General features: G+C 44.8%; 1 protein-coding gene across 11 annotated transcripts in view; it reads right to left on the bottom strand.

Moving 5' to 3' along the window:
• The window catches only part of LOC118290935 (microtubule-associated protein 4), a 73,236-nt gene that overhangs the window by 11,867 nt on the left and 40,480 nt on the right, over positions 1-20,889 (bottom strand). For 9 of the 11 annotated variants that reach the window (XM_047329727.1, XM_047329726.1, XM_035618707.2 and 6 more), the window contains 4 exons: positions 2,126-3,111; positions 1,641-1,892; positions 316-508; positions 19-81 (listed from right to left, as the gene is read on the bottom strand). In XM_047329727.1, coding sequence (XP_047185683.1) covers positions 19-81; positions 316-508; positions 1,641-1,892; positions 2,126-3,111 — 1,494 coding nt within the window. Of the gene's footprint in view, positions 1-18; positions 82-315; positions 509-1,640; positions 1,893-2,125; positions 3,112-8,511; positions 10,223-20,889 lie in introns of those variants that run through there. The other 2 variants (XM_047329734.1, XM_047329732.1) reach the window with 2 other exon arrangements.

Here is a 20,889-nt window from a genome sequence, read left to right as displayed (position 1 = left end):
AGAGGAGAGCTGTGATACCTGCAGAGGTCTTCAGGGTGCTGGGCTTCTTTTCTTCTCCTGGTTTGCCGTTTGTCTTAGCAGCTGAAGCACAGAGGTTCAATTTGCAGTTATTGCGAAGGAAATCAAGTGTGAATAAATCTGAGGGAAACTCTTAACTCTCAACCGTTTGCAATACATCTATTACATCATCAAAAGTTGATCCAAGACAAAAGCCGTCTCAAATCTCTAAATAAAAATACTTGTCACTGCTGTGAAAAATCTTGCATCATTAGAAACGTGTGTGTCTGTGTGTGTATGTGAGCGTGTCGGCCATACCCAGACCCAGAGGCTTCTTGGCTGCGGTGGTGGTGGTAGTCGTGGTGCGAGTAGATAATGTTGTGCGCACTGAGGTGCTGCTTTTACTGGCTGCTGTGGTCGCAGTTCCATTTTTGGTGGCAGCGGTGGGGCCCGTTTGATTTGAGGTGGCTGTGCTCGCCTTTGGCACGAGGGGACGCCTCTCTGTTGTTGTCTAAGAAGAAGGAGAAACATAAAGACAAGGCACGCGTGAATGACAAGGGAAGGAGAGGAGAGGAGGATATGGCCAGAGACCGATGAATAAAGGGGTAATGTTATTACAAAAAGCTACAAATAAACGGAAAACAGCACTCAGGCTCCTGTCATTGATACGTTCAGCGACGTTTCAGGTCAAAGAGCAAGTAGAGGAAGTCCAAGGTGCTTTCTCGAAGGATCGCAACATTTCAGCCAGCAGCGTATTTCCTGCCATCACTCCTTGGATGATGCCAAGCTCCACATACGGCTGAGCCGTCCTGGAACAAGCCGGCCACGCTGAACTGTGTCACACTGCACCCCTGGGCACTGAGAGGCAGCTAACGTATTGGCTGTGATGTAATACCAGACGCAGTTACCCGAAGAGGGGTAGAGACTGTAGGGCTGATTGTTAGGGCACGAAGCATGAAGAAGTGGGACATGCCGCGTTACTAAATCCAAAGAAAATATCAACCAAAGGTCGAGTTTTAGACATTTGTCTTTGATGCAGACAAGACCTGAAAGGACAATAATCTTATCGGGGAATGTGACCACTTAAAACAGCATTTTTCCCCCCCTAAAGAATATCTATCTTTATTAAGTATTAATAAAAGCTAGTGATAATTTATGAACCAAATCAAAAGCAGCTCCTGTTGGCTCCGTCTTCACTCAAAGAACTGCGCTGCTGTAAGTTTCTCACTCGCTCGGTGTGGAAACCTTACTGGGGACCAAAGCCTTTGTTTTTTAAAATATTAGTTTTAATATGCAGCTTGCTGGCGCTAAAGCGGTGCTCCTCAGGGTACTCCTCAATACTTCACTGTGAGCATCTGCATGCTAACAGGCACAGAGACCAGATGGCCAAATTCTCCATCCAAGGGCGAACAGATTTTTCAGTGAGTGCTTGACATTTCGGATTTTAAGTACCGTTAAACTAAACTCGTAGGACCCAGGTACACGACTAGTTTTGATCTAATCCAAAGCAATCAGGAGACTGGTATAGACCTATCACGATGCTGTTACGGTGTCCATAAAATCCTTTGTGCATCCAGGTGCCTTGTTCCCTGTGGCAGAGCAATCTGCAGCCTCTCGCAGACGTCCTGACAGCGGACACTTACCTTGGGTTTGACATCGCGTGCCGTGGTTGCTGACGAGGGGCGGCTGGCAGGAGCATTGGTGGGCCGCTTGGGGCCGGCAATGGTTGTGGATGGCGCCTTTGCCGCGGCTGCTTTTTTATCTGAGGCGGAGGCGGCAGAGGAGGAGGTTGTGGGGCGCTTGGTGGGAGCTGCGGCGGAACCACCGCTAGCAGCCGCGGAGCTCAGCCGCATTTTGGCGGCGGCGGCGCTCGGTTTGGTCGCCCCGGCGACGGGCTGAGATGCAGGAACCAGACATACAGGGCGGATGGAGGGTGAAATAAGGAGGGAAAGCAAAAGGGGAAACACGGGGAAAAAAAGAAAAAATAAGGGCAATGGACGATAATGGCAGCAGGATCATGCAGCGCGTGCAGCAAATGAATCCAAATAAAACAACTGAAAACGATGATTTCCACCAATGATTGTTTCAGAGAAACATCACATTTATACCTCATATTAATAAATCCTACCTTGGTTTTCTTGTCTGCACCGGCCAGGTCTTTGCTGGGCGTTGCACTGCTTCCATTAGCAACAGGCTTTGCTTTTTTGGCCTTGTCTCCTCCGTCTGCTTTCGCTGCCTTGTCCTTCTTGTCGTCCTTCTTCTCCACAGTCTTTTTGTCAGCCTGCATTTGGTCCTGCTTCTCTTCCTTTTCGCTGCTTTTCTGCGTCAGTTTCTCCGCGGGCTCCTCAGACGGTTTCTCCACCACGTCCTCTTTCTCTGTCTTCTTGGTTTTGTCTGCGTCGGCCTTGTCTCTCTCAGTTTCCTCCGCCTCGGCTGTCGCCTTTGTGCCGGCGTCAGCCTCCTTCTCCATTTTGTCATAGCTACTATCGAACTTGACGGATGTCGGCTGTTGCTCTGGGGTCTTCTCCATTTTCTCCTCTGTGCCATCCTTCATCACTGGCTTCTCGAGCTTCTCTGTATTTTTGTTGTCAGATTTTTCTTCCACAATAATCTTTTCATTCTTGTCCATCTTTTCCACATCATCTGCTCTCTGAGCTTTGCTCTCTACCTTGTCGGCCATCTCCACTTTTTCTACTTTCTCCGTCTTGTCCACATTTTCTGTTTTCACAAATTTCTCTGGTGATTCTTCTACCTTGTTTATTTTATCCTCTTTGTGCTGCATTGGCTCCACTTTCTCTGTCTCTTTCCCCTTTTCTGTCTCCTTCTTTATCTCTTCGTCTTTTTCTGCTTGTTTGTCTGTCTCCTTCCCTTTCTCGGCCTCGGTCACCTTGACCTTTTCTTCCTCCTTTTTTACCTCCTTCTCTTTCTCTGGGTCTTTCTGCTTTTCCTTCTCCATTTCTTTCTCCACCTTAGCTGGAGTCTCACTGATTGCATATTCGACCTTCACACTCCTCTGCTCGGCTTTGTCCAGAGGGTCGAACTGGTCCATCTTCTTTAAATGATCCCCCTGATTCTCCTCCTTCTTCTCTGCCATCTCCATCTTGTCTGACTTTACTGGAGATAAACATAGAAAGTAAAGGTTTTAATTAGATTATTATAACAACACGCAGTTAACAGAAGAGGTAGCTTGAACATTTTCACTTGTGCCATAGCAACAACCTTTCAGCTCAATTGATCTAAAACCCAGGAACTGGGCACAGTGCACAATCCATAACTCACATTATAGATCAACCCACGTACTTTAACCCAGACCAGATCACCAAAAGTGGTTTGCAATACAAAATAATGTAAAAAAAAATAATGATGGTAAATGGAGTTCCCAATCTTAACGAACCCTTAAAAAGCTTTACACAAGTCACCTTCATACAGCGCTCCTTCAATCAGTCATTCACCCACTGACGGCAGAGCCATCAGGAGCAATTTGAATTTCAGTTTCTTTGACATGTAGCCCAGAGGGCTGGGATCAAACCACCGACCATCTAATTAGTGGACAAGCCGCTCCAACCTCTGAGCCACAGCCGCCCCCTATATATTATATATATATAAATAAATATTATATCAGTCTCAGTATTGATACACAAACAACCGAAACAAGGTAAACAGAAACACAAAATCAGATAAGGAGGAGAAATACGATGGTCTTTATCTTTCGACCACAAACTTACATACAGACAATCGCTGAGACAAATGGTTTGGTTTTCTTCCTCACAGTCTTATCTCCCCTTCCGGCCCTAGACAGATCCTCCATCAACTCTACAAATCCTGCCATTATGTTCTACTTCTTTCCTGCAACCTTATCACTCTATCGCCACAGCCTCCATGACCCTGAGCTGTTACATCAACCTGTTGGTTTTTTTTCTTCTATTTTAGGCATTTTGCTATTTCAAAATTTCTTCTCAGGACGCCACACATTTAAAATGTCTGCAGGGGTTTAGACATGATAAACAAACACAGCTGAAATGCACCAGGCCTTTAAAGTCATCCTCTATCTCGTTCATCTCTGCTTCCTCTCCCCATCTGTCCTGACCGATCTCCACTTTCCCATGTGATCTGATAAGGCAGACATTGCGGCTAATGAAAGCTGATCCCTTCCTGGTATATCAGGCTATCTTACGACGGGAGGACGCAAACAGTTTGGACAGAAAGGTAGAAAAGTTAATGCATGAGGGCCGACTTCGTAAATAACTGGTGGTCCGCTGATGTGAACCGAAGGCCGAGCTCTGCGAGTCTGGATGACCCACTAAACCAAAATATCACGCAATGAAAACAAGCCAAACGAAAACATTTCTCTCCAGTTGACTCACTGAACGAAACATGTGCATCAACTGACCTCAGGAGACGATAGCCCAAAAATAGGGTGAGCTGAACACAGACGCTGCTACTGGCTTCGTCAGGCCACGCTCCACGTTAAGAGGGCGGATCCTCCGATGTGCACATGTTTAAGAACAATTTGACTCAAATGGAATTATTTATTTTCATACAAGGACACACTGATTCTGTTCTCCAGATTTGGAGGATAGGAGATGTGTATCCTTTGTGTCCTTATCCATTGTGTGGTAAAGTATAGGATGAGTAAAGAATATTCAGTTAACAAGGATGAGATTGTATCTCTCCCACTTTGTCTTACTTCTAATTGGGGGATAATCATAAACCAGATTTGCTACTGTATGCTCTGGAGGCTTTGGAGGATGTAAGCAGGAAGTATCACGTTGCTGTGATTTCAGTGAGCTTTGCTGTCGGCCACAACTTGAGCCCCATGTTATTTTTTGTTGTTGTTGCACTATTTGTTTACATAGGGACACAATGAAAACCCTGAATTACCAATAAGAAAGTCCCGTATTAAGTGTAGCTGTGGATGTGCAGACAATTATCACTGGATGACTGTGATACTGAAGGAACATTTAAAAAAGATTCTGAGGATTCTCCAGCAACTATAACGTTCAGGGGCCTTTAGTTTGTATGATCTCCCAGTGGATTTGTGGTTTTCTTCTCCCCCACAGTCGCTTCTGTGGCATAACAGAGTTCTGACTGATGTAAGGGCCAAGGAGAAAATAACTTTCATCAAACGACTGGGAATGAGGACGATCGAATTAAAAGAAAGGGCAAAGACAAAGACAAAAGTGGCCTTTGATCCAAATGCTTGAGAATCAGCGTGGGAAATACTGATTAGCTGGATGAGAGGTGAGTAGGTGGAAAGAAAGTCGAAGGAAACACAGAGGTGGCAAACGAGAACTGGTGAGGAACATTTATTTATTCCTTTCCTTATCTTTTTACTGCTTTCGATTATATATATATAAGCCTCGGTTTTAGAGCTTTTTGAGAAAACTGTATTCATAATGGTCTTTAAAATAAGAGAAAAAAAAAGAGGAAGAGACCCAAGGCGAGAGAAAGGAAATAAAAGAACAAAACAGGGGAATTGGGGTGTAAGGCTTTGACAAGATGGCAGTGACATTACCTTATGTAACATACAAGCGACCCAGCATCTGGAACAGTGACACACACCGGACCAAACAAAGGGAAAACGAACAGGTGAGGAAAGCAAATACTGACCCAACTAACAGGAGGCAGCGGTGTGACAAGACAAAGGAGAGGGTGAAAGAAAAAAACAAGGCCTTGGTTTTATGCACTGTAAACAATGAGGGACTCCAGAGATCAACTCGATCCTCTAATAAGGGCAGAAATCTGATACGTGTCACATCTGTGGCGAGCCTGGTGAAAAGGGCTTCATCTAAGCAAACAGCAGGTGGTGACATCCTCCTTACTCAATCTCACACTCTTCCCCATGTGACTGTTCTCAGTGGGGGTCTTCCATCCTTTTTTTGCACCACCCCTTGGCCCATTGTCTACTTTTTTTTTTTTTTTAGCTCCGCCAAGGAGCTTGTGTGATTGGTTTGGTTTGGTTTGGTCTTGGCCATGGGAACAGGTTATTTACTTTTTTGGGAGGGATCCCAGGAATTCACCATTGTGAGAGAGAGCAAATCTCGACATGTTGAGTCAAATCTTCACCAATGCATATTTTAAGAATATGTAGGTCAGACGGGGATGGGAATGCATGTTTTGGGTGAAACATCATATAGATGGGGGATTGATCAGCCTTGGTGGAGGTCTGCGCTCTTGTTCTGGTTTAAAATCTCATTCGTCGTGGTTACAGTTTGTCCTCAAATTCAGCAAATTCATCGCCGGGAAACAAGGGAATCTCAGATATATTACATGTACTCAAAATGTGACCTGTCTGTGGATGGACAAATAAGAAGAGAAGGAGAAGAAGAAGAAGACGAAAAACGATTAGTGTCTACTCTAGAGAAAGACATGAATTATTAACAGCGCTTCTGATTGGAGGCATCAGTCATGGGACAACTTCGGGTTGTGCCTTGAGTGTGATGCGGAACATTACTGAAGGAAATATTTCATGAGAACATGCGTAGACATGATGTCAGCAATAACTCCTGGAGTAAAGCCACGAATCTGCAAGAATTCATTTTCACAGCATGCTTGTAGGAAAATGAGCTCCGCATTAGGTCTGAATGCACTTTGGGAAAGATGCCTAAGCACAGAACAGTTTTTTTTTATTAATCTTGTTTAATTAATATTAGTTAATTTCGTGTCAAGCTAAGATGCCTGACGATGTTGTCGACAACTGCTCATCCAAAAAAATTCAACATCAACATTGAACCTCCTTAGGTGCTCGGCCATAAACCCGACGAATTAGTAATCGGATGATGAAACGTTCATCTGCATCCCTCTCCCTCATTTTGTGTTTCTGTATTTCCTGTTTTATCTTTCTACTCCACCAAATCCTCTTTCTTCTTTTTCTCCTTTTCAAATCTGCTTATTATTATTCCCCACATCCCCTCTATAGAGATGCAGCCAAGACCAAGCCATAGTATGTAGCCTGCTCACACATTAGACACGCATGCATTGCCTATACACCAAATCACTGTGTAGGGGAAAACATCCCCAAAGCATCTTTTTTTATATATAGGAACCATGACAACAGTGGTGTATTTTTTAGCTTAATCCACTGTGGACATAAAAGGTTTTCACACAACGACAGGAGCTACAGAAATGCATTTCATGACCTTGGTAAGAAAGCAAACAGATCGCACAAACACAGCACACAGCCTGTGGCTTCCACGACTCTGCCAGGCTCCGATTTAGACTTTAGGGGGCAGAAAATAAATGTCACAGCCCCTTTAATAGTCAGCGGCCAGGCTGGCAGCCACCGCCACACTCGGCTCTGTGGGCGACTGTCGAAACCAGAGACACAAAGACAGAAAGTACTGACAGACAGTAAAGAGACAAAAAGTGTAAGACAGGTTGTCAGTAGAGATTTGCACCACCCCGCTGGGTCGCACTTGCCGGTCGATGACCCCATTTTGGCTCAGAGGCGATCCTCATCGAATATGACTATGACCAGCTTTCCGCCATTTTGGCTCTGCCAGTCTTCACCAAGAGTCTAATGAGCATTCAGACTAACAGAAGGACTGAAAAAAGGGCTACAAAGAGAGAACAAAGACACAACTGAAAATAAGCTGTGTTGACCCAGTCAGTCTGCAACCCTCATGCTGAGAACTTATTGCGCTGCTTCACACATTCTCGTGCACATGAACAGACACACTGAGTCACAGCTGAAGACAGCCACCTGTGACCACAAAAAGGCAAAACTTTTATTCCAATACTCACACACCATGTAGCAGATCTGTATCTAAATTTGCCCCCTGTGTGCCGGACCGACACAATGAAACAGAAACTACCAACGTGGAATGTCAAGTAGCCTGCGGGGGGCTGCTCCGTTGTAGTCGACTTTTCTCAGCTTTTCATTCGTTCTCTTTCCCTCTCTGTCTCGCTCGCCGTCTGACACTCCTCCTTTCAGTCTGCCTCTGCAGCTACACTCAAGCCATCTGTACCTCGCACCAGAAAACCAAAAATCCTATCAGAAACCGACGCTCTAACAAAGAATCACTGTTGTTATCGATAGACCAAAACAGCCACAATCTTTAGATATCGACCCTTCTTTCATGACTGTACATATGGTCCTCAATGATAAGCCTGAGTAGCTATTTGGACAATTAGTATTGTTGGCAACCCTTTCGTTCCCCGTGTGCTTCGTTGTAACCCGAAGCAACAGAAGACAACACCTGCTTTCATGCTGTACCCCCTACACTGTAACATACAACACCATTCTGCGGGTCGGCACAAAACTGAAACAGCATATTTAAAGGTTGCATACAATCCCTGATTTACTGAGATTAATGTTAAAACCATGACTTAAACGACAAAACTGTCATCATACTAGCAGCCTGTCGAATGTCCACAGAGTGCTAAAATCCAAATGCAGCCAGAGCAGTGGATTGTAAGAGGTTTACCAACAAACTTAATTTCCACATACTGACATGCTTGGCTCTAAGAAGAACAGCTAAAAAGGGGGAGACTGCAAACATTAGCTCCACCTACCATCCTCTGTGATGAAGGGGTTAGTGCTGGAGGTCAAGCCAAGGTTAGTGAATGCACCAGTGGTGAAGTCGTCACAAATGCCACCTGCCATTGTCAAACTGTTGCCAGCTCCAAAGTCTTCACCTGCGGCAGTGTGGACTTTAGTATCCACTTTATTTCTGTCAAACTCAAGGTCTTTAACCATGTCAGATTTGGTACCAGCTGGCCCTTCCACGTTGGCACCTACAGTCAGAGAAGAGCCGGAGTCCATGCCGCTGAACCCCTTGGGGCTGAGGGGCACTGGAAGCACTATACCGCCAGTCTCTTTCTCCACCCTGAAGTCCTCCATCAAGGCCTCTGGTGGTGAGGGAGGGGAGCCAGCGTTGCTTTCCCTCAGTGGTGGAAACGGGGAGAGGCAGAGGCGGGGTTCAGACGGGGTTCGCCGCAGATCGGAGCGTGTGGCGCCCGCAGCAGACAGGGTTGGGGGCGGGGTCTGGGGCTGATCTTCCGCAACTGTCAGCGAGCGCTTCATGGAGTGGGGTGAGCGACGTGGACCACCCATGGGTGATGCCAGCTCGTCCAGCCCTGCTTCATCTCCACCTGGGTATTTATCAGGCAGCTCGAGACTGGTAGGTACCGACAGGTGGGAACATTCGGACATTGCTCGCCGCATGGCCTTCCTCTGCTGGTCAGCCCGTCCCATGAAACAGGGCTCCAACTCCTCCTCCTCTTCTTCGACCTCTTCCTCATCACTGCTGTCCCCTGAAGAGCCCTCGGATAACTGTCGAGCCCCCAGGGCTGCCCTGCCCCCACTCACGTCCCCACCCCCCCTCTCCAAATGGTTGTCATTGACGACTCCTATGACACAGTAGTTAGGGGCCACCTGGGGCATGGCGATCTTTGGACTAGATTCAGCAAAACTGGAGCTGTTCCATTGTTCAGATGGACAGTTTCCATCTACTGGCGATGTCTCTATCAGTGAGGCGCTGGTTGAGTGAGAAGCCATTGCACTCGTCGGTGATGACAGCTCCACACGTCTGACTGGGGATCCAGGAACCGGTGGCAAGGAGCCCTTGCTGACGCCCCCACATCTCAGGGCAGAGGGTAGCCTGCCTGGGGAAACTGGGGAGGGGGATGGGGAGGAGGAGAAAGGACTATCTGGGCTGTCCCCTGCGCTGCCCAGTGAGGCGTTACCCAGCGAGGGGCTTCCTGAGATGCCCCCAACCTTTCCTGGCACCTTCAGCTCTGCGCCCACACTGCCCCTGCCCGGCTGCTCGAAGAAGCACAGCTTGTCTTCGTCCGTGAGTCCAGTTTGTGCCAGAGGTCTGTCGCCTACCATCAGGCCCCTCGGAGTACCAATGTCCATGGCTGCAGGTCGCTGCCAATCCCAGCTCTGGCCAGGCACTGTGGGCGACCGGGACGACACCTTGCACAAATCACTGTACTCAGAGAAAGGAGAGCCGGGCTGCTGATCCGAAAGAGAAGACATGCTGTCTCCCCTTTCTATTCTCTTTCTCGCTCCCTTTCTGTGTTTCACAGTCTGTCTTTGTCTCAGTCTCCGGTGTCTAGAAGTAATCGTCACCCGTTCTCTTCCCTTCTCTCCCTCTTGTCTTTGTTGTCTTGCGCTGTTCTTCCTTTTCTTTTCCAGTCACTCAGGTGAGCGCTGTGCTCTGTGTGTGTGTTAAGTGCTGTCTCTCCGATCTGAACTCAAACACATTCTGAGGGTGAACTGGATGTACAGCTCCCTCCCTTGTTCCCCCTCTCTCTCTCTGATAATTGCAGGGGTCATGTGACCCAGTTGTGGCAGCCAATTGGCTAATGCCAGGTCCAAGATCCCACCCACTGTGGTGGAGTGAGTAAACCCCCTCCCCTTGAGTTTTTCTCTTGCGCTCCACGTTTTTTCCCCCCTCAACCCTTTTCTTTCTCTCATTCTGTCTCACAATAAAAAAAAATAAAAAAAACAGCACTGTCCTTCCCCTGGGGAGGATTGAGTGAGGGCTGAGGCAGGTGCTTTGGGGATATACAGTACAGTAAACGCATTTATGTACTGTATGCATGCACAGTCTGTGTAAGTTGTCTGCAACAATGCAATGAACCTGACCTGTTCCTACACTTTTTATTTCTCTTCACTTCACAAACTCCTTTCTCTTCACTTTATTATGAGCCTCGCTTTTATTTGACCGAGTCAGATCAAAGAGCCGAGGCTGTGAAGGCTAAATAAAGAATATCACGACCAACTGTGAGTGTCAATGTGTGATAATATGAGAATATTTTTTTCATATGCATGCTTTGTGTCTGAGCGTTCTCCAGCATTTCTACAAAGAGGAAGAAGACGTAGAAGAAGAGAAGATACTGATGAAGGGAATACGGGGAAATTATTGATGCAAAACACTTCACTAAGACAACACTATGAAAAGTCAGCCACATTTCATGTGGTGTGCTCAGAAGAACAGCCTCCGACCTAAACAGTAGAATGTAAGTTGATACCCAGAGGCACACACAAACGTAATAAAAAAATTCATGAAAGACAGACATGCCTATACATGCACATACATATGCAGGCTGAGACGACAGACAGAGACGAACAGACCAAGTAAAGTCTGAAACAGGAGCTCAGCTCACAGAAACAAATTGAGCTCCATTCGGGCTCATTTTGTCTTCCTGTTTGCAGCAGAAATCCTCTTCTGATCAAGAGGCAACCCGCCGTGACCTCCCCTATTGTTTTGAAGCCTCAAGTTTAGCCTTTTGACCAGCGACATAAAACCAGAAATAACCATATTTGCAGGGGACATTGCAGCTTGAGGACATTGCACTCCCAACGACCTGTGACCTGCACCCATTGGATGGTACGTTAGCTGTCAATCACAATGACGATCACTGCCTCAATGTATCTGTGCTTTACACTGATAAATCTACTCACCTTCTATCTGATTGACTGAATCGGCTCTGTGTGATTACTCTGGCAAGAGTTTCAATGTAATAGACGCTCATTTATATGCAAAAGTGCCGCTGTCCAGCTTTGAGCCACTATCCATGAAACGTTACTCTTCCAGATGTTTCACACTAAAGCCTGCGAAGCATCATGAGGCACTTGTACATCCAGAAAATCCAGTCAAAACACCCGGAAGTTAGAGGGGGTTCGCGTGGCTGTCGCTTCGGACTAAAGGGCGAGCGTTGGCAGAAAACAATGATATACAACAGGCAGACAGGCGAACGGGGACAGAGCGAGGGAGGGATGGCGGGACGGAGGGAGAGGAGGAAGTAGACAGATGAGTGCACATAGACGGACAGATGGAGGGAACGCTCACGAGGACTGATTTTTTTAAAAAGGATGACTGCAAGGCATAGGGAAGAACCGATAGGAGAAGTGAAGGAGGGACAGAGTGATAAAGAACTGAGGAGAAAGGAAGTTAAGGGACACAGGAAGTAAGGGTACACAGGAAGGTTGGGGTGGAATGAGGGCAGTGGATATTCTGTGCACGTACACATGTCACATCCTGCCACCATTAAGGACAGGGCAGGACAGGAGAACAGACATGGCTGAGGGGTACAAATCTTCTGTCTGGATTTATTCACTGCATCTTACTTTTTTAAACTGAAAGACAGAGCTATTCTTTTTTTTAACCATTTTCTGGGTTTGATCGTGATTTGGAGTTGCTGCACTTAATATCAGTAAACCATCATCAGAGCAAACATGCCAATAATATCCAATCAAGGTATTTCAACCTTCATCTTCTTTAAATGTAATCCAGGATTTAGAAAGGTTAACAAACAAAAGATGCTTAATCCACAAAAAAATCATGCCAGGCTGCTCTCTACATATACAGCTTGTCTGACACTTTATGTGGTCAGGGGATTCAAGGGAGATCTCAGTCCGTCTATCAATCTATTTCAAACAGCTCCTGGTCACGCCCACATGTTTGGACACCACTAAAAGGCAGCCGCAGTTGAGGAAAGCGCATCTCGACCAAAAGGCCAACCGTCTCAATCACGGCACAGTCACATCAGCTATACACCCCAACTTCACAGTCAGTACCTGTCACTCTTTTCACATCACACCTGCACAGACAGACAGACACACAGACAGACCTGGACAGGTAGTTAGGCAGGTGGGTTGTCATGCTCGAGGCTGGTGTACTGTCTACTACTCTGTGTCACATCTGTCGTGTCCCCCCCCCCCCCTAACTTCTCTTCCTGTCCCGTTGTCTCTTGCAGCACAAAACTGACACCAGAGTCCCATTGGGACAACACACACACAAACACACACACACACACACACACACACACACACACACACACACACACACACACACACACACACACACACACACACACACACACACACACACACACACACACACACACACACACACACACACACACACACACACACACACACACACACACACACACACTCTCACTCACTCACTCACTCACTCACTCACTCACTCACTCACTCACTCACGCCACCAAATAGATGACCTCACCCTGTCTGACTGTTTGGCTGGCAAAGACAAAAATACACACACACACACACACACACACTATACAAAGTGTTATATAATCCCACTGGATGACAACCCAGTCTGTGCCTAATGACCCATGCAGGCCACTATGGGGGCGTGGAGGCAAGACAGAAGCTTTGGCCAATAAAGTGCTACATGTTCATTCATCAGTTAATATCCTTCATAGTCCATGGAGTGCATCAGCACCAATGTTGTTTTTTTGCCATTATTCAAGATGAGAACTCTATAGCCAGGCTAGAAGCTCTGTAATTAGATGTGAAACCAAATTGGAAATTGGAAAGATTTTATCCTCTGAGGGCCACGAATATCTGTACAAGATACTCTGCTAATCCATAATGCAGAAGTTGAGATATTTAAATTAAAACTATTTCCTGATGGTGATACTAAAGGACATTCAGGGGATCTTTAAAGTCAGACAGATTAATCCTCTGGAGACCATGAACATCGGTATAAAATGGCAATCCATCCAAAAGTAGACCGACCACTGCTAGCATGATTAAAAAGCAAAAGCATGTGTAATGTGTGTGTTAGGGGGGAGAAACCAATATTGATGTATGACGTTTCTGAGGAGTTGCTCATGGCTTGTTCGACGTGATGGGTTTAATTGTTGCTGATGAGACCGTAAGTAGTTTCATTATTTTGTGATTTATTGAATGGTGATGCTTCGGTTGTGTTATTATTCCGGACTTTGTTGGAGGAGATTTTTCAGCCTCATAGTAAACATCTTATCTGTTTTGTGTCACACCATGTTACCCACAAATGGACAAACCAGGGTTCGAGTAGCCAAAGTACCTTGACAACAACAACACCCATGTGACTGTTCAGCTGACATTTCGTGTGCTGAACTTTCCCTGAGGCTGTGCTCATCTGTCCTGTCATTCTAAAAAAAACAAAAATGTCATGTTTCAAAAGACTTGTATTTGAAATGGTTTCTATCTACGATGTTATCGGCTTTGCAGCAGTTTATGTTTCTTACAAACACAATCAGTGTTTTTATCGTTGATATCATCGAGCCGAGCTGTTGACTTGTCTCGTCTTAAAGCTACCATCCTGCTTCAGCCGTCAGCATGTGCTATACATTCCCACGCAGCATTGGTATATATGGGAAATGGCAGAGAGCTAAAAATAGAAGAAATTCCTTTGCTGTTGCCTGAATACAGACAGGCCCTTTTTTCTGCATTATAATTCACCTCTGAAAAGGCAGGAAAAGAAGGAGAAGTGATGATCACAGGTGTGGGGAGCAGGGAAGTGGTGGAGAGACGGATGATGGAGGAAGACATACAGACAGACAGTCTTTAGTGGTTTCTATTTATATCTCGATCACATCTCCTTGGCAGTTGGACTTCTTGGCAGCCCTCCTCCAACCCCATCCTTGCTAAACATCGAGGAACCCCTCTTCCCATTAGTCGCTAAAGCAACTGCCTCCTGTTGCTATGGTAACTGGTTCCTCATGAGTGTGCCGGCTCTAGACACATGGGGGGTTGGGGGGGGTTGGTTCGGGGCATGTTTGGTGGTGATGGTGGGGGTATCGTCTTAAGATGGAGGGAGGTTGGAGGGCGGCAGTGAAAGCCAACTGTGTGTGTGTGTGTGTGTGTGTGTGTGTGTGTGTGTATAGGGGAAGAAGGGGGAGGGTTATTAACATGCTACAAACCCAAGGGTTGGTATAGCTATACAACTATGCTAATCTGCTCTACATCTTGCCACAGGTCAAAGAATTCGCTGTAGTCAGTGCCGTCTTTTGTATTCATCATGTACATCAAGCAAGTCCGATGATTGTGAGATGAATGAGGGATGAATATGGAGATCTATACTAATCTACATGATGATGGAAAAATATGCTACAGAGAAATACACATGCATAAAAGTACATGTGCTGGCACTGATCTCTAGATTTGTTGATTTCATTTAAAGCCCATACAGCTATACTTGGACTAATAAATTATTGATTAATTGTGATATAGCTTCAGCCCTAAAGCCGTTAAAGCTATTTGTCAATGGTTGTGATGTTGGCTGTGGAATTTTCAAATATTAAGTCAGCCCTGTTCCCACACTGCATTTGTTTTTAGATACAGCAGGAGAATCTAAACTCGGCAAACTCTGTCTCCAATCGAATGGAGAAAAAGAAAAAAAAATGACAGACGAATAAATCAATTTTTTATTTCTTTCCTGTGTCAAAACAAAAAGTACTGAAAGCTCAATCATCTCACTTCCTGTCTATATGTTCCTGTCTACATCTACCCACTACTCCGTTTAATTCCAGTCCTTTTTATTCATTTTCTATTCTTTGTCAACAATTGTTGCATCACTTGATGATAAAAAAGATTACATTTGCCTAAACTGCTCATGATAGAGAGGAGAGAAGAGAGCGTCTCATTGATATTTATAAATTAATGACATAACCACCGGCAGCTCTATTATTCCCTGTGAAGCAGCAGCGATTGCCTGATCTAAGTTCATCATTCATAATGAATGATTATGGCGCTTTCGGCTAATGTGGCCACATCTGCTTCGCCCGCTGACGTCTCTGTCACACAGAGAGACACACATATAAAACCTCAGACCCTGTCTGTGGTTACAACATCTGCCACCATCCATCATGAACTGTCTATTACACAGAAGTTGTAAACAAAAAAATCCATTCTCCTCCTACTGCCCTCGCCCTCATTATCACAGAGGTCGTGCGGTCTGTTGGCCACGATGGACCCGAGCACAGAGCGCCGGGCCCCGGCTCCCGAAACTAAAAGCTAATGGGACGGGAAAATAGTCCACAGAATAAATAATGACTGGATTTATGGAAAGACATTTGACATTCGTATCGGTTACTGCTACTATTAGATGTAATGTCTGTCACTAGATGAAAACTGGTAACTCAGTCACGGGGGGTTGCCACTTGTCAAAAACAAAATGGGCAAAGTGAAAATTTTACATTAATAACCAAAAACCACATGCAATCATTTTTGGTGATATCTGCATTCAGAGTAGTGGTTATAACATAATGGGGATCACTGGGGAAGTATTTGGCTCTAGAGCTTTTTATTGAATAAATATTATTCATATCCATGGCATATTTAGCCTACAACAAATCTGGAAGCTAAGATCCCAATTAAAACTAAATGAGGCTAAACAGGGTTTTGTTTCAAAGGAGGAGATCAGGTTATCGCTAGCCTCTTTTTCGGTATAGCAAGAAAATAGTCAGTTACCCTCTCTAATGACACAAAGTATTAAGTGTCAGGTAACAGTTTAATTTCCAGGCTGGATTAATCAACCTGTGTCTCAGCCACACACTCATCCGGGAGTTGCAGGTTGAAAAACAAAACAAAAAAACAGAAGGCATTTAACCATCACTCTATCCTCTTCACTCTCCTCCAGGCTGCTTCAGGATGCCTCGCCCCCACACCATTAACAGCTCAGTCTCTGCCCCACCATCATTATTTTTACTCCTCTTACTACTAAGATCCAGATTTCAATTTCCATTGAAAAATCATTTCAATATGGATTGACACACATGCCAGGAATTTTGAGCATCACTCCGTGGAGAGAGTGTGGTGATTGTGTGGCGCTAAGCTCGTACTGTCTCGCCCCTCTCTCTCCATCTCTGCCTCTAGCTGCCTTGCTTGTTTAGCATATCTCTGTATTTCACAGACTGGTACAGAAATGCACCAGTGCCTGTCGTGTTTACTTGCTCTGCATAATTAAGATGCTGGAAAAAGAGGGAGCTTTGCTGTTTTTCGACGGCCTCCCACTGAGATCTGTGAAGTGGAATCACAAACCAAAAACCCTACACCACAAAATCCCAGACAGTCTCATGCCCGCTCTCTCTCTAGTCCATTTTTTCTCATGCCCTGTTTGTGCTCATGCGTTCTGACCTCTATTATAAAAGACAAGCTGGACCTCAGCATATACAATATGCAACAAGAAATGACAACACTTCATTGAGGCCATGGTTGCAGTTGAAGAATGTTACAAACCCCATTTTACTTTACCTAATTTACAGAGGACTTTAAACACAGCAGAGCTTATTCACAATGCTTAACACTGCACCAAGATCTATCTATCTATAATGACATGTAATCATATGCAATGTTGTTGTTGACATCCATTTCATAGTTTTGTTTATCATACAGAAACAGCACCATCAGTGCCTTGTCAGTGTAGTGTCTCATTAACTCCCACATCTGTTCCTGTTCCTACGGCAACAATAACTGATCCTTAGTCTCTATAGCAACCCCTCCTCCCTGTCCCTGTCCCCCCTCCCTCTTGCCCCTCCACCAAAAGCACTTTGTGTCCCTGTCTTTCAACCAAAACTTGTAATTTGACCTTTAGCGTCACTTTGTATAGAAAGCAGCACATGTATATCAACCAGTTGTTACTTTAGACAAAAAGCAAATCTCATGTTTCACAGTGACAAATTGGGATGTTGTGAAAAACTTCATTATCACATGAAGACTTTCAGAATTCCAGAATCGTTTAAATTTGTGTTTGTGTATAACCCTCTAAAACAGAGCTGTTGTTTTTTTTCTTCTATTAAAACTAAGGTGCTACGTGGATCATTGTTCTAGCTGCTGAGGCATGAAGGGCGAGCTGTGCACAGCTCTCGCCTGACTATCTAACAGTCTGTCTGATATTTCTGCTTCCTTTCATCGCATGAAAAGCTGCTGAGTCAAGTTAATGTCCCAGATTTTTCTAGCAAATGCATCCAATCGACAGGTCCAAAGTTTTTATAGCTGATATTCATATTGCTATATATGCTTATATGCATGATACTGTTCCTGTCATTTCTCTCTCTCTCTCTCTCACACTGTTTTTCTCTACATCCACATATCAGTTTCCGCCTTGACCTCCCGGTCGCACACTGTGTGTTTATCGCTCTGCTTGTCTGTCGATTTCCTTCCAGTCCTCTGCCTGTCCCGTGTTTTTCTGGACACTGCTTCGCCTTAAAATCTGTCTGTTCTTGTTGTTCCGTTTCCTTGAATGCTCCTGAGTCTGTCTGAAGTCCGCCTGCCTGGGGAACGGCTCGGCTTCTTCTTCTGCTCTCAGATCTAGACATCTATTTAGATATATTATTTCAATTTAACAAGCTGGATATGATCTCTTCAACGTTCTCATACACAAACAGCACTCACACGCCAAAAACAGAGTCTACCTTAGCTAAACGTAACTGATTGATTGATTTAGGAGGTTGAATGTGTCTGTGCCGTGACACCCAATTAGGGAAAAAATATAAAGAAATGTCCTCACTCCTGCAGAGTTGACATTTTAGCAAGACACTGAAACTATACTGTACAGTATGGACCTGCTTGTTAACTCACCTGCGGCCTGAGCAAAGCATAACTCTGCTCTACTTTACTGGAAATCAGGTCAACATGTTTTCAGAAGAAAAGTTTGAGATGCGTATATAAAAGATAAATATGGGTACAGCCTATATAGATCAATCATAATCATTTCATTCATTCCCTTAAAAAATTTGAGATAAAGTACAAAGAACAAATAAATCACAAATATCTGAAATGAATAAATATAATGCAATAGAGTGTAGCAGAAAAAAAGGAATGATGTTATGTAAAGAACTGTGGTGATGAGACATGAACGTTGTCTCCCTTCTGACACAGTTTCAGCACCATGGACAGAGTCAAAATGTTCTCCTAAAGGGCAACTCCACCAATTTTAACTCGTACGGGTCAATTTAATAATCACAGGGAAAAGTAATCAATCTGTCAAAGCAGTTTATCATTATGTTATGTGGATCTCGGGGAACGTTGTCATGTCTGCGATATCTCAGCTTGGGCTTGGACACGTCAAACATATAGGCCTAATGCAGAATTACAAAGCAGAGATTTTGTATGTTGTTGACCTGCTTTATATATGTATATATATTTGTGAAAAAAGTTACCCCTCTTTCATGGGCAGACAACGTGAAAACCATCAATAAAAGCACAAATATAGCTTTTCAGGAAAATCTTAAAAGAGCAACACGAATGGATGATGTATTCTGCATATTTAGAGCTGCTTGCAATGCAAGAGACAAAGGCCACTAAACTACCTCAACATCTCAATCAGTTCCTACTGATTGAGATGCTACAACTGTCTTTTCAAATGTCAATATCAAAATTCATTAAGTCTTAAGTGCCGCCCACACTGCTGGCTTGGGGGCCCTATTTTTTTGCATGGGTTGTAAATCTGTTGCTGAAGCATCATCTGTACAATAATAATAACAACAAAGGTGACTCACACTCTTCTCCTCCAATTAGCTGTTGGCTGTTACGGTGGCACCACAAAAGCAAAAACCCCAACACATCCCCCCTGAGCAGTCAAAAGGCATTAGCTCATCCTAGTTCAGAGATGGGGGCCGTACTGTACAGATGTCCCTTATGGGCTACCATCTAACAGCCCGTGTCCCAATCAAAGGAGTCGCAACAACAGCCAAAAGCACCAATAAAGTGACGCCTGCCTGCATTTGAGGATTTGTGTTCTTCCAGAAATAGCTCATGACTCAGTTGTGTAGTGTATGTGTGTGTGTGTTGAGGGAGAGAGGACCACAGCGGTGGTGTGTTTGAAGACAGTAGTAGTCTGGTGGTGAAAGAGAACAGGTGTTGCTGTGATGTGGCCTGAAAAGTTCCCGGTTATTATGGTGCCACATCTACTTGTAATCTGAATTGATAAGTTTAGAGAAGAATGAAATATTTAAAAAGGAAAAAAAATATATATATGTCTTTCATCTCACAGGGACAGGTTTAAAAAATTGTCCTCATCATCCCCTCTCAGCCGTTCTTTTCCCTCTGCATATCCCTACATCTGTCCCACAAGTCGTCCACAGGAACCTCTCTCTCTCTCTCTCTCCTGTGGTACAGAAAATATATTTATCTTTATCCCTGCACCCCTCTTTTACATCCTTACATTTCTCTAGGAATTATTTAAAATCCTTCTTTTGTTTCCAGTTTATTCTGTTTCAACAGTTTTTTCCCCCACGTGTGTCTGCCCCACTGTTCTGTACTCAACTCTCTGTAAATGTCTCCTCTTGATTTATATTGCACTCCACATGCCTTCTTATCTCATGTACAAGGCTTAAATACCCCTCATGATGACAAAGACCCGCCCCTGGACACTGACAAAGGGTCTAATTACACAAAGGGTAAACAGAGCCAGCTGTGTTCAGCACTCTGTGCTGTTCTTTTTCTCCTTTAACAGCCTACACTTCATGAAAATCACATCAGATGCAGGGTAGTTAATGCTGCCAAGTGTCTCACATGGTGGTGCTGCAACATGCAAAGAAACCCACATGCCGCACACGCAGCAACGAGACCTACTATGTGTACAACGGAGATTAAAATTCAACCCAACCAGCATAAATCCCGGACCCTATTCAGATGTTTCATCCGCAAAGCTGCAATATATTTTTTTTATCCTTGCGACTCAGAAGTGGCACAAACACTAACGCAAGCCGTTCTGTTCTTGTGAAAGGATGTGGAGGGCATTGAAAGCCGCTTAATAGCCAGGTTCAACGCTCTGCTTGTCCCTGTGGTGAGCTGAAGGCTGGCTCAGTCCTCATTACAGCCTCCGATGGGAGGCAGAGACAGGAAGTTCTGACAGGAAGGACAAGGAAATGAATCCTCTGGAACTCTGCATCTCCATAAATGACAGCAGCAGTACACACAAAACAAGGCCAAACACACACACACACACACACTTATAAAGACACAAACATGGGCGTACTGTTTGTATGTGCAAAAACCTAAAAAGCCACATTGACGCATCAACATACATGAACATACACAGGTGACGCCCACTCAAGGAAAATCCTAATCCTTTTTTCCTTCCATGTCTGTAAACATTGTTATTTCCCAGTCGGCCGAAAACACTCCTGCAGATTCCTCTT

The sequence above is a fragment of the Scophthalmus maximus genome, chromosome 21, assembly GCF_022379125.1.
Source record: "Scophthalmus maximus strain ysfricsl-2021 chromosome 21, ASM2237912v1, whole genome shotgun sequence".
NCBI lineage: Eukaryota > Metazoa > Chordata > Actinopteri > Pleuronectiformes > Scophthalmidae > Scophthalmus > Scophthalmus maximus.
Note: the sequence above shows the minus strand (reverse complement) of the source record. Positions and strands in the feature narration are given on the sequence as shown.